We start from the raw sequence: 26415 nt of genomic DNA, 5'->3' as shown, positions 1-26415 counted from the left end.
GACACCCTCACCCTATTTAATCTTGCCTTAACAAGTTCCCACGAGTACATTAGTCTCTTCCCTGGAAGCACAAACACTTCTACTCCTTCTCCTCTGAGATTGTTTAGTTTATTTCTTTGTTCAAGGCCTCTTTGTGAAAATTATGCCTGAAGAAAAGGAACCCAGAACTTAGAATAAAAGTCTGGCTGTGAGGTACAAAGGAAATGTTCCTTTCTATTATTTTGCTGATGAGAACACAGCAGCAAAAAAGGCAAGAAACCAAGTAGTCTCTCTGTAATTCTCTTACACTCATCTACCTCTGTCTTCCACAGTATATGTGAGCTCATCATATATTTTAAAATATGCTTTTAGGTCATTATCCTTGTTAGAAACTTATGACGTCTTAGTGGTTCTAAACCTACTGTATCTCCAGGAAAGATTCTGAGGTTCTAGGCTATTTCAGTTTACTTTAATCAACATTCGTAACAATTAATCCCTGTGCCCTCCAACCCTAACCTCCAACACAGATATAGGCTTGTGTACCACCTTGACGCTTCAGGTTGTTTTAAGATTTGTTTTCCAATTACCTTGACCATATCAAAGATTATAGTCCATACAGTGCAAGACAGATTTTATTAGTAACATAAACATACACTCAGATTTACAAATATATCTATGATTAAAATAAAAGTCGTTATCACCTTGTCAGAAATGTACCCCCTCCTAGTGATGTCTTTTACCTCTGTTGACCTATGAAGACTGTTTTCACTCAGTTATCTCCTGAAACTCCTCTAAAGTGTTAAAAAAAACTCTGAATTCTGTGACCTATAGGAAAGGTGGCGTATAACTTATTGTCTAAACCAGTGCACTTCAGAAAGGAAGGGGGCGCTATTAATAATTATTCTAGGACAACAGTTATAAGCCACTGATGTCCCAGGGAAACCAAATATATGGTCACACTGCAGGGGAGGAGATAGTGCATTTTCATGTGACATCCTGGGGTAACTCTGAGGTTCCTAGTTTGATTAGATTGCATGGGGAGTCAGCTGATGGCCATCTGTGTATACAGCTTTCTATCATTAGGATGGACACTCAATGAGTTAAGTTGAAGTAGCTTATGGGAAAAATTTTTAATGTGATTTGACTCAACATTTAGGTCACACCAGTTCTGGCCTTAATATATTGCAGTACTTTTATTGTGTGTTTCAAGTGAATTGCAAGCCGTGTTAACCTGCCATTTTGTTCTAATGACTCTAATGACTGAAATTAGTGCCAGGCAATGAGTTTGGCAATGACAGCATAAATGGTACTGTCACATTTCTCATTTTACTAACTCTGTATTATTTCAGCCATGTACAGTTAACCCACTGTATTTTATTTGCAAAGCACTCTTAACTCACCAGCATTATTATCTGACTTTTAAAGTACATCCATTAGTGAATTTTTTGACATATGCATACGTTAAGAAAGAAATTCGCATTTAAATTTTCCAAGAACTCTAATTGCTGGTCTTAGCAGTTCTTCAATATCAACTGCTGAATTAAATAAATAGGTCAAGGCTGAAGGACTTGCAGCAAAGGGAACATTGAGTCAAATCAGTCTAAAATAAGATCACATTTTCATTAAATATCCAAATGATGGTTGACTGTGAACACTTCCTACCCTGCTCACAGCTGTATCTCCAGCACCTAGAACCACAGCTGGCATGTAAGCACACATTTAATATTTGCTCAATAAACACACATTAAATATTTGTTCAAAGAATAAATATTATTCTCTACAGCTTGCTTTAAGATATTCATGGCATGGGTTTTTTACTCTCAAGCATTCTGTGTTAAATATCTATTTATAATATTCCTGTCAATGTGTTGTGTGGAGACGTGCAAATCCCTGGCTTTCTATAATTATTGATTCAGTTAATCAACAAGTTCTGTAAGGCTGTAATTTGCAGCGTTAGTATCCTTTGCTTCAGTAGAACATTTTCCACATTCTTCTTTCAGTTATAATTCACATTCCCCCTGACTTTCAGATTTGTCCTTTGCTTCTCTTGTGCAGGCCAAGAAACCAGATAATGTAACCAAATCCGTTTTTGCTCCATTTAAAGTTCTAGCTAGGGTAGTGTTTCTGTGAGCCTGGTTTCCAAATGAAATCTGAAGTGCTATTTTAATGAAAGAAAGGGACAAGGGAAAATTAGTAGTTAAATCTTAAAAGATGATTTCTTCCTATGCTCAGTGGCCTACATGAGAGCTACTATCTGTCCCTAGAGAGAGACCATTTACAGATGGAAATATACATATTTTCCCCATACCTTTAACATATCATCAAAAAAAGGGAATATTTTCTCTAGTGAGAAATTTTGTTGTTAAGGTTTCAGGCCTACCCTATTTGAATTGTAGTTCCTATATGTGAATCATCTCCTTCATCATTATTTAGATAAACTTTCTCTTAGGAGAAGCCAGGGTGACCTATGTTTATTTTTTTCTTAATCCTGTTTTTTTTTTTTTTAAATCCTTCTCACCTTTCAGGATACTAGTGCTCTCAGTTCTCTTTATCATAAATCAAAATATTTATCTGGACTGATTATGATACTAGTAATTTTTACTTTAGTGTTCATCTTAATACATTTTCCTCTTTGAAGTATTTGCATTTTAACATTCTTTTTTTCTTTTTTTATTGAAGTATAGTTGATGTACAGTATTATATGTTACAATATTATACACTGTTTTACAATGTTTAAAGGTTATACTCCACTTATAGTTATTATAAAATATTGGCCCTATTCCCTGTGGTTTACAATATATCCTTGTAGCTTATTTTATACACAATAGTTTGTACCTCTTAATCCCATACCCCTGTATTTCCCCTCCTCTTTCCTTCTCCTCATTGGTAACCACTAGTTTGTTCTCTATATCTGAGTCTGCTTTTTTTTTTTTTTGGTTATATTCACTAGGTTGTTTTAGTTTTTAGATTCCACATATAAGTGACATCATACAGTATTTCTCTTTCTGTCTGACTTATTTCACTTAGTATAATACCCTCTGAGTCCATCCATGTTGTTGCAAATGGCAAAATTTCATTCTTTTTTGTGGCTGAGTAGTATTCCATTGTGTATATACACCACATCTTCTTTATCCATTCATCTGTTGATGGACACTTGCTTCAGTATCTTGGCAATTGTAAGTAATGCTGCTATGAATATTGGGGTGAATGTATCATTTTGAATTAGGGTTTTTGTGGGGGGTTTTTTTGATATATACCCAAGAGTGGAATTGCTGGGTCATGTGGTAGTTCTGTTTTTAGTTTTTTGAGGAACCTCCATACTATTTTCCACAGTGGCTGCACCAATTTACATTCCCACCAATAGTGTACAGGGGTTCCCTTTTCTCTGCATCCTCACCAACATTTGTTATTTGTGTTCTTTTTGATGATGGCCACTGTGACAAGTGTGAGATGATATGTCATTGTGGTTTTGATTTGCATTTCCCTTTTTTTGATGATTAGTGATGTTGAGCATCTTTTCATGTTCCTGTTGGCCATCTGCATGTCCTCTTTGGAAAAATGTTTATTCAGGCCTTCCGCCCACTTTTTAATCAGGTTGTTTGTGTTTTTTTGATGTTGAGTTGTATGAGCTGTTTATATATTTTGGGTGTTAATTCATTGTCCGTCATATCATTTGCAAATATTTTCTCCCATCCAGTAGGTTGTCTTTTCGTTTTGTTGATGGTTAACTTTGCTGTGCAAAAGCTTTTAAGCTTAATTAGATCCCATTTGTTTATTTTTGCTTTTATTTCCTTTGCTTTAGGGGACAGATCCAAAACAATATTGCTACAATTTTATGTCAAAGAGTATTCTGCCTGTGTTTTCCTCTATGAGTTTTAGGGTTTCCAGTCCTACATTTTGAACTTTAATCCATTTTGAGTTTATTTTTATATATGGTGTTAGAGACTGTTCTAGTTTCATTCTTTTACATGTAGCTGTCCAGTTTTCCCAAGCACCACTTATTGAAGAGACTGTCTTTTCTCCATTGTATATTCTTACCTCCTTTGTCATAGATTAATTGGCCATCCTTTCCAATTTTAGCCATTGTCTTTCTAAATGGAATTTTAGGTATCAGGTAGAAATTATGTTTTGCTAGGAGCCATACCAACTCCATAACACATGCACACGCCACCAGGCCCCACACACCCCACAGACTTGGGCACCAGCCTGTATGTGGTTATGATATTTTAGCTAAGAGTAATGCTAAGCCTTCTGTCTCTTACGACAGAAACTTTATTTTTACTGTCCATGTTTTCATGTACCTTTAACAACTGGATCTTCTTATAAGTGAAGTATGACTTGGTTTTATCATCTGGCCAGTACTGGGAATGGCTCTATGGAAGCAAAAGGGAATTATATGGAATTTATGCAACATCGTTACCATTTGCCTTACTTAAGTAGTTTCAGTAAATGAACCAAAAACATATTTGTGACATAAAAATAGCAGGTAATAGTGTTCTAATTAATTTGTTTTCATGCCAGCCTAGTGAATGATTTCTGTATACCAGATTCTCATACTAGTATTGTTTGCTCTAGGATGATGATATGGGAGTTGTCTTGGACTTCACTATTTATGTACAAAAGAGCAAAAAGGACATTAGATAGTGGTTTCACCCATAAGACAAGTGCTAGGGCAAAGGCTTCAGAGTATTTGTGAGATAATAGAGATTCACTAAAATAAAGCAAAGCTGTATGGATTTTGAGTTACAGTGTACACTGATTTCCAATAATATTTATATTGCAGGTCAGTTGCTTCGGTTAAAAATGTTTCGAGAGGATCATGGATCGTGGATGACAATGTTCTTCAGCACAATTCTCTTTCTCTTCATATTTTCTCACATATACAACACGATTCTTCTAATGGATGGGAACATGGGGTAGGTTGTCTTTCCCCTTTCTACTGTGGTGAGTGTTATATTTGAAACTTGTAAGAATTCAATAATTTTTTAGTTTGTAGTAACCTAAATCTTCGTTACAAATATTCTACCCTAATAGGGATAATCTGTGCATTTTTCTTAAGACATTTAGAGTCTCTTATCCAAGAAGCTTATCGCACTTTGCAATACTTATATAGTGTTCCTTATTCTTTAGGTCTTCTCTGTGGAGTAGTTTGAGAGCAGGTAGTAATTTCATTATAGTGACAGAGAGTATGAGAATCAGAAAATCTTCTTGACTTGTTTATAATCACACAATCAGTAGAACTGTCCTAAGATGTAGCTCTCCAGGTTTGCAATTACATTGCTCTACAATGCGTGGCTAAATAAAAGTGTTTGATACTGGTGGCATTTTTTTTTTTAAAACTCTCTTGGCAGTTCCAACAGAGAGAGCTTTGTTATAAATGGGCCTTTTAAAAAGTGGGCCACCCTGTATTAAGTCCAAGGTTGTAATCTATACTTATCAAATCACTAATCAAATCACCATGGCATGAAGGTGTGCTAACAAGTAGATTGTAGATTTTTTTTTTAACTTTCTCCAGTTCTTGGTTTGCTCTTTACAAGTTTTAAGGGCAGAATGTAAGGAGAATATCTTAACTGACAGCTTTAAGAATTAGATTAGTGACAATAAGAAACCACTTTAGATACTTGTTGTACACTGAAGTAGTTCCTCTAGAAGGTTTTGATCTATCCTCTCCAATAGATTGGAAAGCTAGCTCGTATCCTTTTCTTCTAAATGTAGGCCAGGCAAGACTGCTGGCCAGTTCCACAGTGCAATTATTTTGATGTTATGTATAGATTTTGTCCACCACTGTTCAGTGCTGAGAGGGATAACTCAATTAAAATTTTATTGTTTTCTTCCCACCATTAAAGAGATGAATAGTAAAAGAAAAGCAGGTACTTCACAAGGTTTATACTTTAGTCCATACTAACAAGTGGTAAATTCAAGAATGTGATTGCAGATCAAATATTCAGGCTTTAGGAAGTTACTAAAATGCTTTGTCTGTAATTATTTCTTGGGCTTCAAATGACGCCATTCCTACTGGGTCTATTTTTAAATGATGGAGTTACAGATTCTAACCCATGGCCAGTCAGAATAAGCCTCAGCCTTGGAACAGTGCCTGTATAATGGAACCAGGTAATGGTGTTCTTGGATTTATCTAACACAATCAAAAGTCTCTCTGAGAGGAACTGTGCATTCTCAGCTCTGGGACCAGAAGAGGAAGTGATCCATATAAAACTTACTCTTTTTAAGCTGTTGCTGGAAATAAAATGTTAAATAGTATATGTACATAAAATATATCCTTTGCTCTGAAGTTGACTTTTCATCTAATTCTACTTTTTTTTTAACATGGAGCTAATGAGGTCTGTGCTAACCAGAAGTGCTTACTCTCAGGAAAGAAGCAGAATTAAAAATAATAAATTAAATGCAATAATAGATATTCCATGGCACATTGTAAAACAATCAACAGCTAATAACAAAGCTAACCTTAGTGAGAGCTAACAGTTATGGACCACTCAGTAAGAGACACAAATTGTTTCAAACCTCACAATGACCCTCTGCAATAGGTATTTTTATTATCTCCATTTTACAGATCAAGAAACTGAGGACCAGAGAGGTTTTGTCACTTGCCCAAAGTTACATTATAATTAAATCTCATTTTAAGCAGTAATAGAGCAGGGGTTGAGCTAGTGAGTAGTGAATTCTAGTAATACCGCCTGCTCTTAAGCTAGCACACATTTGATGATGGTTGACCCTGTTGCTCAATCACCATATGCCTATTAGCCTTTCTTTGTATTTTTATCATTCAAGCTGAATTTGAAAATTGAAAGAAGTAGGAGATATGTGCAGGAAATAAGAGAAGAGTTAGTCTAGAATTTATGTGTATCTGTCTTAAGTAAAATTGAAGGTGATTGTCTTTTATTCTCAGACTACATAAATTCCATGGTCTTATGTAACTCGAACTCTTCACCAATATGCCTCATCTTTGTTGAAAAGGATTTTTGCTTGAGAGGACATCTTTGATGGTGCTATACTTTTTAAAGAAAAATCCAAAGCAAGGGGAAAATGGTTTATTTCTACACATTTAAAAATTAAATCTCCATTTATAAAAGATGTATTATCAACAGTTACAACACATGCCATTTGACCTAGTGAGCGCTTTAATGTAGAAATGCAAACCTGGAGGAAAATCAGTTCTTAGAGCAGGTGGATACCACTGTGCCTTTGGGGTAGAAGCACCATGTTACCTGAGGCATTGGCCTATCCTGATTAGGGCAGGGAATGATGGAGCCAGAGGGTACAGAAAGGACAACAGGCTGGTTTTATATCAGAGGATTGCTGGTGGTAGAGAGGAATTCTGGCTTCTTTACACCGAATCTGATTTGCATTGGGGATTTCAACCTGTGCTGGTCTGTGGATCTTTCTAGGAATATCGGTCTAGAACCATTTTGAAAAGGATTTCAAGGATTTTCTATGATGGCTAGCCTTGTGTTTATGTATTTTAGAACTCCTTTCCAAAACAGAAGCCGTGAGGCCTACAGAGAGTGGATTTAGGATTTAAGAAAGGAAAAAAAGAAGTTTCCCTAGAATGATTTGCTTTTTTCCCTCCCTTTTCCCCCCCAATTTTAGAATTGTTTGTAAATTTAGTCTCAACCAGAGTCCCTTGATCCCTTGTTACCGAGAACAAAGTCCCTGGGTTTATCTGATCAGAACTGATAGTTTTAGCCAGAGCTCGCTTGATAAGAGTCAAGTTGCGTGCTCCTGGAGCTCTCATTACAGTGAGTGCCCTGAAGTGTACACTCACTCATGGCTTCAGCCATCTGTGGGAAGCCAGGCTGAGAGGCAGTGAGATGGAGAGGGAAAGAGAGGAGTTAGAGATGTGCTGAAGGGACCAAGACAATCCCTATTTCCTACACTCGGGAAAGTCTCCTCTCACCTTTGATTCTCCCTCCACACCTCCTGCCACCAAAGTGCTGCTTTATTCTTTAAGTCACCAAGATGAACTCAATTCATCTTCCATAGATGTGTGAGGTCGTAGGTGAGGGTTCTGCTGCAGAGAAGGCTCTCATCCTGGGCAGAGTTTTACATCTAGACATTTTATGAACAACTTCCTTTTTGCAAGGTGGCAGACTAGCTAACCTGAAGCCTCTCCTCCCACAAAACCTTCAGGAATGCTGAAAAATACAATGCAGACTTAGACTTCTTTTCCCTCTTCATTTAATATTGCTTATTTTTATTTTTTAGATGCGATTAACATTGATTGATTGATTGAAATATAGTTGATTGACAATATTATGTCAGTTTCAGGTGTACTGTATAGGGATTTGACATTTGCACACATTATGAAATATCACTATGATAAGTTTAGTAACCATCTGACCCCATACAAAGTTATTACAATATTATTGACCATATTCCTTATGCTTAATATTACATACCTGTGGCTTATTTATTTTATAACTGGAAGTTTATACCTCTTAATCTCCTTCACCTATTTCGCCCCCATCACTTCCCTCCCCTCTGGCAACAACCTGTTTGTTCTCTGTATCTATAACTCTTTTCATTTTGTTTTGTTTGTGTCTTTGTTTTGTTTTTTAGATTGCACATAAAAGTGAGATCATATGGTGTTTGTCTTTCTCTGTCTGACTTATTTCACTTTGTGTAATACCCTCTAGATCCATCCATGTTGTTGCAATAGCAACGTTTCATTTCTTTTTTTTTAATGACTAATTGTATATGTAATGCCACATCTTCTTTATCCATGCGTATATGGATGGACATTTAGGTTATTTCCATATATTAGCTATTGTAAATAATGCTGCAGTGAACATAGGGATGCATATATCTTTTCAGATTAGTGTTTTTATTTTGGGGGGGTAAATACCCAGAAGTAAAATTGCTAGATCATATGGTAGTTCTATTTTTCTTTCTTTTTTTTTTTGCGGTACGCGGGCCTCTCACCGTTGTGGCCTCTCCCGTTGCGGAGCACAGGCTCCGGACGCGCAGGCTCAGCGGCCATGGCTCACGGGCCCAGCAGCTCCGTGGCATGTGGGATCTTCCCGGACCGGGGCATGAACCCGTGTCCCCTGCATTGGCAGGCGGACTCTCAACCACTGCGCCACCAGGGAAGCCCCTATTTTTCTTTTCTTGAGGAGCCTCCATACTGTTTTCTATAGTGGCACCATTTTACATTCCCAGCAACAGTGCACGAGGGCTCCCTTTTCTCCACATCCTCCCAATGCTTGTTATTTGTGTTGTTTTTGATGACAGCCATTCTGACAGGTGTGAGGTGACATCTAATTGTGATTTTTTTTTTTAAGTTTTTTTTTTTCTTTTTTTTTTCCTTTTTTTTGCGGTATGCGGGCCTCTCACTGTTGCGGCCTCTCCCGCTGCGGAGCACAGGCTCCGGACGCGCAGGCCCAGCGGCCATGGCCCACGGGCCCAGCCGCTCCGCGGCATGTGGAATCCTCCCGGACCGGGGCACGAACCCGCGTCCCCTGCATTAGCAGGCAGACTCCCAACCACTGCGCCACCAGGGAAGCCCCTAATTGTGATTTTGATTTGCATTTCCCTGATGATTAGTGATGTTGAGCATCTTTTCATGTGCCTGTTAGTCATCTGTATGTCTGGAGAAATGTGTATTCAGGTCCTCTGCCCTCTTTTAAATCTGGTTGTTCTTTTGATGATGAGCTGTATGAGTTCTTTGTATATTTTGAATATTGACCCCTTATCCAATGTATTGTTTGCAAATATCTTCTATTTAGTAGATGGTCTTTTCATTTTGTTGATAGTTTCCTTCGCTGTGCAAAAGCTTTTTAGTTTGATTTAGTCCCATTTGTTTATTTTCACTTTCGTTTCCCTTGCCTGAGGAGACAGATCCAAAAAAATATTGCTAAGACTTATGGAAAGGAGCATACTGCCTATGTTTTCTCCTGGGGGTTTTATGGTCTCAGGTCTTACACTTAAGTCTTTAATCCATTTTGAGTTTAGTTTTCTATGTGGTGTGAGAAAGTAGTCCAGTTTGATTTTTTTGCTTGTAGCTGTCCAGTTTTCCCCAAACCCTGATAGACTTTTTATAAATGCATAGCTGAGCTTACCCAAAGATAAGGAAAAACCCTGAGGCCAAAAATGAAGAAGGATCTGAACACCAAGGCAGTGAGCCTGTGAAGTGACACTCAGGCAGTGACTGAGGAACTTGAGTTTTAACTTTCACATTTGCATCAGAAACAAGGATCTGGGCTTGTATAAGTGAGAAATTGAAACAGAAGCCTCCACATTACATGGTCCTGCAAACTGCTACTGAGAAAGGATGGAATGGAAAACACACTAGCACAGGGAACATAAAGAAGCTTGTCTGACTTAGATTGGGCTTTGGGTAGAACACAAAAATCTTCCAAGAACTCGTAGCCACAGGTGTGGTTTTTATGGTTTTCATGTACATTTTCCTTTGGACTTTAGAACCCTCCACCCCCTGCCCAAGTCTCCCTGGCTGTTCTCTTCTCCCAGTTTCAAGTTTCTCCTTCTCTCTGGAGTACCTCCCCACCCTCAAATAACTTCCAGAATTCCTCTGTTTCCCTATACAGAGCAATTTAGTTCCCTCCAACTTTTGTCCACTTTGATTTATCTGGGGCTTTTCCTTTCATGACCAAAATCATATTAATGCATGTTCCAATCAAAAGGGCCAATACTCTGAGATGAATGCTGTTGACGTCTCAGAATATGAAGGGGCTGCTGCCGTGGCATTTTGCATATTTTAAAAATAGCAATTGTCCTTTCTCTTTTCATTCAGCTGTGTATTTAATTAACTGTCTCTTGGGAGAGAAAAATGAAGATTCTCAAAGAAAAGGGGGCAAAGCAAGCAACCAAGTTAAAATTAGTGTTATGTAGTAATCACGGTTCAACAATACGGTGCCTTGTTTACATACAGGACTGAAGCTTCAAGGCAGCGAGACATAAATAGGAAAGAAACACGAAACCATTTTCCCCTACAGTTACAGGACTTGATTAAAATTGATTCTAAATGAATCTCTCTCCAATTTAAAAAATTTCCTCTGTGTTCACTAGGTGCCTTATAGCCAATCTATTAGAAGTTCTTTATGGATAGAAATGGAGAGCTCTGCTCCCAAGTCCAGATTGAGGACTTTACTGACAGAAACTGAGTGAGGCACATAGGGCTGGGAAGGGTTTTCAGTGTTTAGACACTTCAAACCCCTTTTGATGTTGTCTTTCTGAAGAACTTCTTAGTCATGGAACATTTTAGCATCCATAGTATTACGCCCTAATTTAGGAAACGCTTGCTTGGTCTTTTCAAATATACCAGTCCCCCAAAGGATAACATGTGTGTAATGTGTGAGAAATGAAACGGTGGGAAAGAAAAGCATTTGCACCGTGGTTGAGGCTTATAAAAAGATTCTGAAAGCAGCCACTTGATGGCAGCAAAGGGCATGTTTTCATCACTGTTTCATTGTTATCACCGGCAGGTTTTCTCTCCTTTGAAAAGAAGACTCTTCCTCCTCCTGAATTTCTGAAACTTGGTGTTGAAATATTTGCTCTCTTAGTGTTTAATGGCAATTTTTAAGAAATCCACATAGTGAGCTCTCTAATAAGCACCTCTTTCGTGATGTGCTTGGCCCCCTTTTATGTTCTAAAACAGGTTTAAATAATAGCATATATAAACATCTGTATGCACACATACACATCTATATGTTTATAGACTTATTCCAGTGTTACAAGGATAAATATCGTGTTTCTCACTGAGGAAATTAGACACGACTCACTGATAAAAATTCCTCTATGAACTAGAATAAGTGTCCAAAGAGTGCATACTCTTTAGAGTAGGATATGAAGAAGCTGATGTTTTCTAGTGTCAATCACAAAGAAAAGTTTTATTTTTTCCAGATACAAAGCCTTTTCCAGAGGAGTTTTACAAATATTAATTAATATATCAATATGTGTTAAGTATTGCAGGGACAGAATTTGAGAAATTAAGACAAAGTGATTCAGGCAATTTCAAAAATAAATATTAGTATTCATATTCAGGACCTGAAAAAAATGGAGGTAAGAATTAAGTGATGAGTGTAATGAAAATGGAGTAAATTCTATCTCTTCTGTTTTCTTTCTGATAAGTTTTAGTAAGAACTTGTACGGAGCACTCACTGAATGAGCGCCGTGAGCACAGTGAGTGGGATGTGATAAGGGTGCTCGGTTGAGGAGAGGAGACAGGAGGGAATATTTGCAATGGACACTCTCTTAACATCTAAAATGCATGGCTTTTAAGTACAGAGGTGGCAGCAAAAGCAAGCAAAGAAAAATAAGAAAAACAAGTGAGAGACTGGCCTAGACTACTTGTCTATAGGTTGCATGGAATTGTTCAAGATCTAATAATGCTTTGTAAAGTCCATGTGTACAGCTGACCTAGGCCTTAGCCTGTCGCTCTTTTATCCTCGTTTTTTTTTTTTTTTTTGAAAGAATGACCATACTCTGGTCCAACAGTGTGTCCATACATTGTATCAGAAAAGACTCTGATTTATAGCTTCAGTTTCTCTTGTCAGGGATGTATGTTTCAGCAGGTTATTTTGCCCAAAGCTGAATTATTCTTTAATGGAAAAAAATCAGGTGAAATTTTACTCCAGGCCATACTTTTTTCTTTACTAAATTCACTACTTTTAAAACCTTCACTAATGCTTTCAGATTCCTTAATCAAACTTTTCCTCTTTCTAGTCACCACTGGTCTAGAAATAGGAGCCCTGGTACATGTTTTTATTGTTAAGAACTGTGATTTTCATTTGCTTTTGCTCTTCAGTACAAAGTTGGTTGACCTGCTACCACTGTTTATACTGGTAGCTTCATTCTAAGGAAGGAATGTTTGTGAATTTGTTTTGAAAGATGCTATATTTATTTTGTGAAATGACAAGAAAAAATTTAAATTGTGTTTAATAATGTTAAACTATACAGTTTGTGTATGACCTAAACTGACAAAATAACTGAAGTACAAATGTATCCATTTAAATTGTAGTAAATGAAAAAAGGGATCGGATGTTACTTTCAGTGGTATGTAATAAAACACCAAATTTAGGGATGGGTAAAGGATGGACGCCTGGGGCAGGGTTCAGGAGCTGGGGTGGGGAGAAAGCCTAGCTGTAAGTGTTAGTGAAGCCTGGAAGTACTTGAGTCAATGGCTGAAAAGCTTAATTGGCTGCTAATACAAGGCTGAATGCAAATTTTGCTAGAGTGGTGCTTTAAATAATTTGTTGGCTTCACTCTTAATTAGGCTAAACATTGACTTGCTTGTACGTTTAATTCACAATAATAGCACAATTAATTACTAAGGCTGGGAGGAAGGGGCAGAGCTGGTTGCCCAGAATGGGCTCATGAGAAGAAAAGCTGGAAGTGAATGGCTGAGTCTGGTCAAGACGGCTGACCCAGTGGGGTACTGGGGAGAGGAGGGGAAGGAGGGAGGCTGGTGAGAAAGAAAGGAAGGGAGAAAGGAAGGTGGGGAGAGAGAGAGAGACAGACAGACAAACTTATTTAGCCAAAGGCAGTATAGCACCAGGGCTCCGGTGGCTACTTTTAATACTATTGGTTGCACGTTACTTGGTTTTGATAGTACAAGGGTAAAATAGCGCAGTGTGCCCAAATTGTCACAGGTTTACTGTTACTGTTGTCTGCATTGATGAAATTTTAAAACATTAATGAAAAACACAACCAATGTTGCATCCTTATTACTCTATGGCGTACATTATCATCTGTCCAGAATCGACATTGATTTGACACACTTAGGAGGTATTCTGTGATCATTGTTCATAGTTGCTTATTTCAGCTCTCTTATTAAATAGTTTATCAGCTTGTTACTGGGGAAGAATTCTGATCCAGGAATGAGATACCTGGGTTGGAGCCCCATCTTAGCTACTTACTGGCAAAAATAACTCAGAAAAGTTAAACAGTTTCCTTTTTTTTTTTTTTTTTTAGAAACTGGTCGTTGTGATAGGGTTCTTATTAGTATTAGTGTTATCAGCATCATCATTATTATTATTAATCTGGGGGAAATGCGTGCTTCTAAAGTGGAGAAACAAACTAAATTAAAGATTGCTAAAAATCTGGGTTGCCTTTAGTTTTGCTTGGTATGGAAGGCAATGTGGTGTAGTAGAAACAGCATGGACTTTTGTCCTGACACCCTGTATCTGTGTGACTCTAGGGAAACTACTTCCTGAGCCTGAGTTCCTCCAGCATACAATGGGGATATTGGTACCTACCTTCTTGTTGTTGTGACAATCAGAGATAACAATGTATGCAAAGCAGTTGATGTGGTTCCTGCCATGCCACGAGCTCCTGATAAATGCTAGTTGCTGTTATAATAAGAGAACATTTTAGCTTCTCAAATCTTTAGCTCTCATTAAATATCAGTTGTTATAGTAACAAGTACTTTGGTTAATGTAATGAAATGACATAATTTATGGCAATGATCTTACTACATTATAATCAATTATAATAATTACTATCAATTTCATAAAAAATGCCCAAATCAATGCCTGGCACCAGTAGGTCTTCAATAAGTATTAATTTCCTATGCCATAAAACATCATACATCATCTTAAATTTACTTGATTTAGGAGTGAAATTAGTACATGGAATACGTAGCACCTGGCTCAAATGCTATTGGAACACATCTTTATGAGTGCACATGAGCTATTCTTTCATTTTTCATCAGTGAAAAGTAAATACAGAAAACAAATATTTCATTAGGATTCAGAAAAGCAAATCAAACACATATTAAGTTACTCAATGATTATCTGCTAATTTTGACCTTTTTGAAAGGAGAGGGAAAATTTGGTGGAATTATGGCTGACATCATGTAAATTAATGACATAGTGGTCTCTCTGTGTGTGCGTGTGTGTTGTGTGTGTATCCATCATCTAGAGACTATATAATAATAAACATCTTTAGGTTCCTTCTCAATTCCTTTTCCTCAGTGGTGAACATGCAGGAAATAAATACTTTCCAGACATGAAAAACTGATGTATATGATAACCCAAGGTTCAAGGTTTACCAAAAGTTGTATAGTTAAATAAATTAATAAGAGATGACTCAGCACTAGCTTAGAAGTGACATTTCTGTGACAAGTTATCCCATTTGTAATCTATTAACCCCGTAGTTATTCTTGAGGGATTGATGAAAAGCAGTAAACAGAGTTCTATTGATAAAATATTTCATCATTCAAAAAGTTCCCTGTTCTAGTAATGTCAATGGCAGAATAATTATATACACTGCTCTGGCAGCTTGGTTCAGAATGTCTACAACCTCTTTTGCACCAGAGCAAGAGGATAATGACCTTTTCATGGTGGAGAAGAACAAGCCTGCCTGAGCTCTTCTCAAGGGGAGAATCACATTGAAATCTCTCTGTTTCAGGCTATCATGAGGGTACCCTGACACTCTACTTTTTTTTTTTTCTAGAGAAGCAAATGTGCATAATACACTGGATTAAGTTACTGTCAAAAGACACAGAAAAGCATAATAATAATTGCAATATTGAAATTCCTTAGAAATGGGATGCCCAAAGACAGATCCTGATTAAAGCAACATTAAATGAATATTCTTACCTAATTAAAAAAAAACTATATTACATCCTTTATAATAAAAGATCAATAATATAAAAAAATTTGAAGTAAAGGGGTATTAGATTTTGACTTATATTTTGTAGCCTACATATTTTAATTCTCTCTCCTTAAAATATGTATTTTAAAAGATTAGGAGGACGGTTCTCAGGTATGTTGAAAAGTGTAAAATATTCAACATCATGTGCAGTTAACAGGAAAAAATATATATCACATATAAAATGATTATATTCTTTTAGCAAAAAAATTAATGGATTTGTTTGCTTCAAGACTGTTCATATACTATATTTAATATATATTCTGTTTTTTTGATATATTATAAAATATACATTATATATAATAGTATATATTATTCAGTATACTATTATACACATATATGTATATATGTATAAAATGTTAATTATTAGGTAATCAAATCTATTTATTAATTAAGTCATTTACTTTTATTAGAGAGTTTGATGTGTAGACTTAAAGCTAAGCACCCAAAATAATTCACTGATGATAAAGTTATGAGTAACTACCTAGGGAGAAGTATGTATGTATGTAGTATGCATGCATACATATGTATGTATGCAGCAGTATGTATGTACTGAACCTTATAAAGTCATCGTAATTGAATATGTGGATATTCATAAAACTGAGAAATAAGTAAGATTTTGTAGGTGTTAAATGAGGAACAGATGTGATATTTATGTTGGGATTATATCAAATTAACACATACATAGGGTTCAGAAAAAGGAGAAAGCTAAGTCAACTTCTTAAACAATTTAAGTGTCTGGAGAAGAGATGGTGTTAATCATCATTTCACTACACCATCTACAGTGGAGTCAGTTTAGGGTAAGTTTATGAAAATTGACCTAAACTAGTGAAGAAGCTAGATTTGTGCACCCATTTGGTGAATTGCTTCCGGGGAATTTACCTATTACTTAGACCCTCAGGCTATGGGACAGTTCTTAATTAAAATTCACAGTAGAGGGACTTCCTGATGGTCCAGTGGTTAAGACTCCATGCTTCCATTGCAGGGGGCATGGGTTCAATCCCTAGTCAGGGAAATAAGATCCCGCATGAAGCATGGCACGGCCGAAAACTAAGTAAATAAAATAAAATAAAATTCACAATAGCCATTTCTCCTTGTTTCTTAGGAACACGGTCTCAGACAAAGTCAGGCTATTGACACTGTTAATTTCTCTGAGCTTGGCCTCATTGATTAAAAAATACACTTTTTGAGTACTTCCTTTGGGTACCAATCACCAGTTATAGTTTAAAGACTCATCTCCCTGAGATCAAAGAAGTATCCAGAGCTGGTTCAGGAAGCAGGTTACAGACACATTTAATCATAGCCAGACAATGAGTGATGATGGATTACAAAGATAAGGTAAGAATGTAGGAGTAGGAGATCCAAGTCAAGGTTGGCAACAAGAGATTATCTGTCATGGTTATAGACTAAATGTATAGATTACTTAAGAGTCAACCACAGTTAAAAAAAAAGAAGAATCAGCAGCAAAGTAGAGATAACATCAAGAGTTTTGGAGTGTCTAATGATCACTGTGTACCCTCTTCCCCAGCCTCCCAATTTTTGTGTACAATATGAGGAAGTTTATAGACTTCATGTTGAGAGCCACAGAAGTAGGTATCTCAGAATTAGGACACTAAATAGGAGGCTCCAATGAAAAGATCTTAAAACTAAGATGTATCAGTCAGGAGAGGTTAGTGTCTGTCTCTACTTCTACTTCTCAGTAACAAATATATTGTACTTCTCCTTCCTATGTACATTACCTTTAATAGCCTTCTCTACCTTCTAACACACAGTGTCTTTCTTCCTATGAAGGGAATAGATATATAAACCTATTTTTTTAAAAAAAATCATCATCCTGTGATTTGACATAAAAGGCAAAGATGAATTTTTCATCAAAATCTAATACTTATTCAATTGTATATGGTGATAATATTAGATGGCCGATCAGGACGTTAAGTGTGCCATGATTGATCAGAGGAGAAATCTGTTTGATAGCAGGAAGGAAAGATATCAAAGTTAGTTAGATTGGTGATTAGTATGCCCTTGGTTTGGTTCTTATCTATAGCTAGTATACATTCTGATTTAGTGAATGCATCCATTCTGATAGGTACTTCTCATGCCAAGTCTGTTCTAAACACTTTCAATAGCATCCCTGGTTAATAGAAATAAATGAGTTAATGTAGTGAATTCGGGAGAAAAGACACAGGTCAGTGAGATCTTAGGAAGATATGGATAAAATGTATAATAAGTCAGAGGAATTATGAAGTGTCTTACCTTATTATGACTACAAAAATGAGATGAGTCAAGAACACAGAATTTGATCAATTAGAATAAAGGAGCCAACTGAGGCTGAACTTATGCAGCCCTTCTGGTTTCCCTGGCAACAGGACCCCCTTCCCAAGTAATGTTATAGTATGGGTGAAGTAATAACTGGAGGTAGAAGAATATGTGTTCAAGTCAACTCCTACTTCTGGGAAAGGGAGGAGTTTGCTAAAGGCAAAGGATGAGGTCATGAGAAGGGAAGAATTTAAATTAAAAAAGAAAAATAAAAGAATTAAATTAAGTCTGAGCTTGAAAGCTTCTGGGCATAGCACTGCACATAGCAATGTTTCTTCCCTGATTTTGGTTGAAACCAGGGTAGATAGTAAATCGCATGGCTGAATAGCTACATTATCTTTTCCATCATAGCCCAGAAATGGCACTGAGAAATGGTGATCTGTGTAAATTGGCTTGGAGTGGAGCCCTATGCTGTGTGGATAACTCTGCCTGCTTTTACAGTTACCAAGGAAGTTCTCATTTGCCCAGAAGGATCAAGAGGCAGTCAAAACAGGCTTGCCCACATATTTCTGTGAATTTAGTTTACTTTGTTTTCTGTAGGTTTTATTTTTCCTTGCTAAATACATCTTTTCAAAATCTGCCCGATGGTCTGAGCCTTTTCCACTTTTATTAAATGTATGTCATATGTGCACCACTGCTTGGAGAACCAAGAGGCTGGGAAGAGTCCACAATGGGACAATGAGAACCTCACTCTTTCAATTCTATTTTTCCTTCTCTGAACCTTTCTCACTAGAAAAGAAGAGGAAACGGGGTATACCCTCCGTTCCACTCTCTATAGCTCCCTAAACAAATCCCTATAAAAAACAGAATAGAAATAAGGAAAAAAAAACCCACACAGTATTACCTAAAAATAGGATGATTTTATAATTTATTATCCAAACCAGGACACTATTGGAAATGAAGGGGAGGGCTATTAATAGTAACATGAGAGAAAAGGCATAAGCTGTCATGTTCAAGGCTAATTGAAATGTATGGTTACCCTACCTAAAATCAGTAGGTGATAACAGAGAGATCACGAGGGAAAGAAGATCATTCGGGGATGTTCTAGAAGAAAATCTTGGCTTTGATGCACACTGAGTATTTGAGTTCCTGGACAGTCGTAACTAATTTGCAGTCAAGTTCTATTCTAATAAGGACCATGAAATTCTTCTTTTTAGCTACATTGTGTTTTATTGTTTTGGATTGGTGCCCACTTTTCATTGTTTTATCTTTTCAGTATTTTCTAGAATAGCTTGAGGTATAAAAATTACATATAATAAATTGCACATACTTAAAGCCTTCGATTTGATACCACCCTCCTGCCTTTCCCTACCCTGACCTTCATCCCCGGGCACCACTCGTCTTTCTATCATTATAGTTTAGCTTTCTTTTACTAGAATTTTATAACTTGAATCATACAATATGTGCTTTTTTGGGGTCAGGATTCTTTCACTCAGTAAGATTGAGATTCATCCATGCTGTTGCATGCACTGACGGATCTTTCCTTTGAATTTCTGAGTAGTATTTCTTTGTATGAGTATACCACAATGTGTTTATCCATTTGCTTGTTGATGGCTATGTGGGTTGTTCACAATGTTGGGCTATTTGAGCTTATTTTAAGATGAAAGATCTCTTGGACCTTTTCCAGAAATAACCTGTATCAGGTTAAAATGTACGAAGAATGAGTTATTAGGCAAAAACGAAGTGATAGGGATCCACATTCATAGTGAAGCCTCAGAAAGGGCCTTAGTGATTGACCAAAGAATGGCCAAGGTGAAGGGCTGATTCCTGCACTCATGGCTATAGTTTAGGAAAATCAAAATCAGTTCCCTTTTGCTTAGGGCAAAGCAATGAAGCACCATTTTCTCATCTTAGATCCCAATAAGAGTGAAGAAGAGTCCCTGTAATGTGAGAAAATGACTGTAACCGTGGGCAGTGTCTGAGATGGGCCCAATGATCCCCACTCCTGGTGTTCAAGCCCTTGTGCTCCCCTCCCCTTGAGTGTAGGTTGAACGTAGTGACTCACTTCTAATGAACTGAATATGGTAAAAGTGATGGGATGTTCATTCCAAGATTAGACTGCTGTCTTGCTTTCCCTTCTGTTCCCTTCCCTTCCCTCCCATCCCCTTACCCGACCCCCGCCACCCTTACTCTGGGGAGCACACTGCCCCACTGGGAGTTGTCTTATGGAGAGGCCCACTTGGCAAAGAACCGTCTGCCAACAACAGCCAGCAAGGACCTGAGGCCTGCCAATAGCCAATAGCAAGCCAAGTGAACTTGCGACCAGATCCTCCCCAAATCAAGCCTGGAGAAGACTATAGCCTCAGCGTACATGGTGATTATAGCCTGTAAGAGGCCATCAGCCAGAGGACCCAGTTAAACTGTGTTCATATTCCTGATCCACAGAAACTATGAGATAATAATTGTTTACTATTTTAAATTACTTCAGTTTGGGATAATTTGTTTTCTAGCAGCAGATACACTGTGCTTAAAATAGTGAGTTAGTTCTATGTGATGAAAATGTTCAGAAAGAAGAGCAATATATATACATATTTAGACACGCACACATCCAGAATGGCCACAGGGATCTGTGTATGCTGGATGGGAGTTTTTCCTATGTTTTCCTCCACTCTCTGCACTAATTTTTATTTTCAGCTCTGTTTTTCTGGCTGTCTTCTTTCATGTTGATGGTGGAGAGACTTTAGAGCAGTCCCATAGAATATTAGCAAATAATCAACAGGTAATATCAGGCACAGAGACCATATGTTGTATCATACGGTGGATACTTAGGGGAAGCACTATTAATCTTTCTTATGGAAACGGTAGAGAAAATTTTCCAATGAGTTTTCATAGAGAAGACCCTCTAAAAATATAGAGAATGGCATCCTCAATGACATTTCTAGCAATTTCCTTACAGCAACTAGAACATTAGTGAATTTTAGTGAATTGGTTCTTTTCAAGTGTGTCAATATGGTCTTTATTTCCAGTCTTAAGGACTAACCTAATTGTAGGTGTGGCACCCAAGGGGAACTCATTAGTTTCCCAGGAGAGCATCTTACATATTGGGCTTTTTCAACAATATCAAGCATCACAGCAAAGGCGGTTGTCAAATTTTTTCTGCAGGTGGATGGTTTCTTTTAGACGTAAAGTTCTACTTGTGAGCAAGGAAAAAGTAGCTGGCAAGTAACATCTTAACATTTTTTCTAGTTATATAATTCCATGATTTGTTGTCCAAAACCTATTTTTTTTTCTTTTTTAGTATTGTTACAAAAAAGGTATATATTCAGCTTGAAAACCTGCTGAAGGAAGGTTAAATCCAGGTGACTTCTCGTCCTATTCTGACTATAGGGGTAGCTAAAACTCTGCAGGATTTTTCTATTTCTCTCTTCAGAGCAGCGCAAATTCTTCGAGTCATCAGATTACAGGTGCCATATACCACTTTAATTTAGGAATAATTGTGCAATGCTCTTTCAGTCAAGCCTGAGAAAGCACCTGTATATAAAACTATTTCCAGACTTGGCACCTTTTTTACTGCAGCCTGCACAAGAGCAAATCATTCTTACTAAAATCACTTAACACTTCCTCGTGAGCTTTGTGTGACACACTGATTTATATGTATATCCTTTTAGCAGGAAATGAGTTTGAATTTCACTTCAGGAAGTAAGAATGATATTACAAGCAGAAATATAAAAAGATATGATAAAACACCTTCAGCGAGTAATGTCATAGCATCCCTTATCGAAGAAAGCACAACAGAGCCCTGGGAATATCCTTTTACTTCGCGAATGAAGCAGAAGATTCTCTGTAATAGTTTTAATAAAAGATAGGAGCAATATACTCCTTGTGATAGATGTCTGCTAGTGTGCTGCAGATTGATTATCATCCCTTCAAGAATCAATTTAAAATTATACCCTGCTCTCATATAAAAACCCTTGGAGGCTTCTGGCATTCACTTTGTAATTCTTCCATCCTGTCATCTGGCAACTTGCTGATTATTCTCTCACCCACTAAAAGGCTTTCGCACCTGTCTCATAGTCTTGCTCTTTGCTGTAAATCTTGCCATCGTTCGGGGTGTATCCAAACTCCACATGGTCGCTTACCGACTACTTGTAAAACCATCTAATGTATTCTTCTCAGTCTTTATTTTACTAGACCTCTCCTTCTCGCACTTGTCACTTATGATCATTCCTGCCTTCTTGAAATGCTCTATATTCTTGGTTTCTATGTCCTCCTCTGTTCCATACAGCGAATGGCACTATTATCTAACTAGTTTCTAAGGCCAGACACTTAAGTACTGTTCATTCTTTCTTGTCTTTGCTTATTTCCTACATGTGATAAATCGCAAAGGGTCTTTGATTCTACCTGTTAAATATCTCTCAAATCCATCTACTTAGGTCTGTCCTTACTGCTACTCCCCTATTGTTTCTTCCTTGGATTTCTGCAACAGCTGCCCCTTCCCTTTCATTCACCACACTATGGTGATTCCTCTAAAACATGGATATCCCTGCTTACAACTCTTCAGTCGATTTTCATTGTTTTCATAATAAAGTCCAAGTTCTTCCATGGCTTAAAGGCTCAAAATAATATGGCCCCAGCTTACCTCATTATTTTGCTGTTTTGTTACTTTTGCCCAAAGACTAAGTTCCATCCAAAGGGAACTTTTAGTTCTATGAATAGAACGTTCTCTTTCTCACCTCTGGCTAACTCTATTCAGATCTCTGCTTAGACATCACTTCCTCTGAGAAATCTTCCTAACACTTAAAAGTCAGGTAAAATGTTCCTTCTTTATATTCCCATAATTTTATGCATCATCCACATCATAACATTTCCCACACTGTGTTTTAATTGCCTTTTTACCTGTACATATTTCCAGTCAAATTATGGGTTTTATGAAGGCAGTAGATTTTTAATTTTTGTTTTGTTTTGTTTTTAGGCTGAAATGCACTTTGTCGACATTTGTGTACATTATGAAATGATCACCATGATAAGTCTAGTAACCATCTGTCCCCATACAAAGTTATTACAATATTATTGATCATATTCCTTATGCTATATATTGCATCCCCATGACTTTTAAAATTTTTTTTTTTTTTTTTTTTTTTTTTTGCGGTACATGGGCCTCTCACTGTTGTGTTGTGGCCTCTCCCGTTGCGGAGCACAGGCTCCGGACGCGCAGGCTCAACGGCCATGGCTCACGGGCCCAGCCGCTCCGCGGCATGTGGGATCCTCCCGGACTGGGGCACGAACCCGTGTCCCCTGCATCGGCAGGCGGACTCTCAACCACTGCGCCACCAGGAAAGCCCTAAAATTTTATAACTAGAGATTTGTACCTCTTGATCCCCTTTAGCTATATCCACCCCTCCTTCTCCTCTGGCAACCAACTGTTTGAGTCTGTTTTCATTTTGTTTTGTTTGTTTGTTTTGTTTTTTAGATTCCACATAGAAGAGAGATCATATGGCATTTGTCTTTCTCTGTCTGAATTACTTCACTTAGCATAGTACCCTCTTGATCCATTCATGCTATGACAAATGGAAATACTTCATCTTTTTATGGCTGAGTAATATTCCATTGTGTATATAGATACCATATCGTTTTTATCCATTCATCTCTGGAAAGACACTTGGGTTGCTTCCCAGAAGTGAAATTGCTGGATCATATGGAAGTTCTATTTTTCATTTTTTGAGGAACCTCCATACTGTTTTCCATAGCAGCTGCACCAATTTACATTCCCATCAATGAAGGTCCATTTTTCTCTACATTTTCACCAACACTTGTTACTTGTTGCCTTTTAGATAATAGCCATTCTGACACATGTGAGGTGGTATCTCATTGTGGTTTTGATTTGCATTTCCCAGATGATTACTGATTCATGAGTGAGCATCTTTTCATGTGACTGTTGGCCATCTGTGTGTCTTCTTTGGGAAGAGAGTCTATTCAAGTCCTCTGCCCAATTTTTAATCAGATTTTTAAAAAAATGTTGAGTTGTATGAGTTCTTTGTATATTTTGGAAATTAATCCCGTATTGAACATATCATTTGGAAATACCATCTTCCATTCAGTATGTTGTCTTTTGGTTTTGCTGACAGTCTCCTTCACTGTGCAAATTTTTTTGTTCAGTGTAGTCCCATTTGTTTATTTTTTCTTCTGTTTCCCTTGCCTGAGGACATGAATCACCAAAAATATTACTAAGAGTTTACTGCATAGGTTTTCTTCCGGGAGTTTTATGGTTGTAGGTCTTACATTTAAATCTTTAATCCATTTTGAGTTTATCTTTGTATATAGTGTGAGAAAGTAGTCCAGTCTGATTTTTTGCACAAAGCTGTTCAGTTTTACTAGCACATTTATTTCAGAGGCTGTCTTTTTCCCATTATACATTCCTGTCTTCTTTGTTGTAGATTAACTGACGATGTAAGTGTAGGTTTATTTCTGGGTTCTCTATTCTGTCCCATTGATCTGTTTTTATGCCAGTACCATACAGTATAGGTGAAATCAGGGAGTGTGATACTTCTGTTTTTTCTTTATCAAGATTGCTTTGGCTATTTGGAATCCTTTGTGGTTCCATACAAATTTTAGAATCCTTTGTTGTAGTTCTGTGAAAAATGTCTCTGGTATTATGATAGGGATTGCATTGAATCTGTAGATTGCCTTGGGTAGTATTGTCATTTTATCAATATTAATTCTTCCAATCCATGAGCACAGTATATCTTACCATTTGTATGTGTTCAGTATTTTTCATCAATGTCTTATAATTTTCAGAGTACAGATCTTTAACCTATTTCATTATATTTGTTTCTAGGTATTTTATTCTTTTTGAAGCAATTGTAAATGGAATTGTTTTCTTATTTTTCTCTTTCTGATAGTTTTTTATTAGTGTATAGAACTGAAACATATTTTTGTGTATTAATTTTGTATTCTGCAATTTTACTGAATTCATTTGTTAGTTCTAATAGATTTTTGGTGGTATCTTTATGATTTTCTATGTATAGTATCATGTCATCTACAAGCAGTGATAATTTTACTTCTTCCTTTCCAATTTGGATTTCTTTTATTTCATTTTCTTGTCTGATTGCTATGGCTAGGACTTCCTATACTGTGTTGAATCAAAGTGGCCAGAGTGGGCACTTTTGTCTTGTTCCTGATGTTAGAATAAATGCTTTAGCTGGCTCTGTCATATATAGCCTTTATTATGTCATGTTCCCACTATACCCACTTTATTGAGTGTTTTTATAATAAATGAATATTAATTTTATCACAAGCTCTTTTTCTGCATCCATTGAGATGATCATATGATATTTATCCTTTTTTTGTTGTTTTTTTTGCGGTATGCGGGCCTCTCACTGTTGTGGCCTCTCCCGTTGCGGAGCACAGGCTCCAGATGCGCAGGCTCAGCAGCCATGGCTCACAGGCCTAGCCGCTCCGTGGCATGTGGGATCCTCCCGGACTGGGGCACGAACCCACGTCCCCTGCATTGGCAGGCAGACTCTCAACCACTGCGCCACCAGGGAAGCCTGATATTTATTCTTTATTTTAAAATTTGGTGTATCATATTGATTGATTTGCAGATACTGAACCATCATTGCATCCCTGGGATAAATCCCACTTGATTATAGTGTATGATCCTTTTAACGTATTGTTGGATTTGGTTTGCTAATATTTTGTTGAAGATTTTTACATCTATGTTCATCAGTGATATTGTTTGTAAATGTGTGTGTGTGTGTGTGTGTGTGTGTGTGTGTGGTGTCTTTGTCTTTAGTATTGGGCTGATGCTACCCTTGAAGAATGAGTTAAGAAGCATTCTTTCCTCTTTAACTTTTTTGAATTGTTTGAGAAAGATAGGTGTTAAGTCTTCTTTAAATGTTTTGTAGAATTGTCCTGTGGAAAAAAAAAAGTCCTGGATTTTTTGGGAGTTTTTTGATTACTGGTTCAATTTCATTACTGGTAAATGGTCTGTTCCTATTTTCTATTTCTTTCTGATTCAGTCTTGGAAAATTGTACATTTCTAGAAACTACTCATTTTTTCTAAGTTGTCTATTTTATTGGAGTATAATTGTTTGTAGTAACCTCTTATGATACTTTGTATTTTTCTTGTTTTGGTTGTCATGTCTCCTATTTCATTTCTGTTTTTATTTCTTTGGGCTCTCTCTCTTGTTTTCTTGATAACTCTGGCTAAAGGTTTATAAATTTTGTTTGTCTCTTCAAAGAACCAGCTCTTAATTTCATTGATCTGTTCTGTTTTTTAAAAATATTCTCTATTTTATTTATTTCTTCTTTGAGCTTTATTGTTTCTTTCCTTCTAACTTTGGGTTTTGTTTGTACTTCTTTTTCTAGTTCCTTTAGATGTAAGCTTAGTTTGTTTATTCAAGATTTTTCTTGTTCAGAGGTAGGCTTATATTGCTATAACCTTCCCTCTTAGAACTGCCTTTAATGTGTCCCATAGATTTTAGAGTGTTGTGTTTTCATTTTCATTTGTCTCCAGGTATTGTTTGACTTCCTTTTTGATTTCTTGAGTGACCCATT

At 37.0% G+C, this 26415-nt stretch overlaps 1 protein-coding gene across 8 annotated transcripts in view; it reads left to right on the top strand.

Annotated features, from left to right (window-relative positions):
- The window catches only part of TMEM117 (transmembrane protein 117), a 531690-nt gene that overhangs the window by 89701 nt on the left and 415574 nt on the right, over positions 1-26415 (top strand). For all 8 annotated transcript variants that reach the window (XM_033866885.2, XM_033866883.2, XM_033866884.2 and 5 more), the window contains one exon: positions 4763-4895. In XM_033866885.2, coding sequence (XP_033722776.1) covers positions 4763-4895 — 133 coding nt within the window. The remainder of the gene's footprint in view (positions 1-4762; positions 4896-26415) is intronic.

This window comes from Tursiops truncatus, chromosome 11, assembly GCF_011762595.2.
Source record: "Tursiops truncatus isolate mTurTru1 chromosome 11, mTurTru1.mat.Y, whole genome shotgun sequence".
Lineage (NCBI taxonomy): Eukaryota > Metazoa > Chordata > Mammalia > Artiodactyla > Delphinidae > Tursiops > Tursiops truncatus.
The sequence above is the reverse complement of the archived record's forward strand: the minus strand, read 5'-3'. Positions and strand labels throughout refer to the sequence as shown.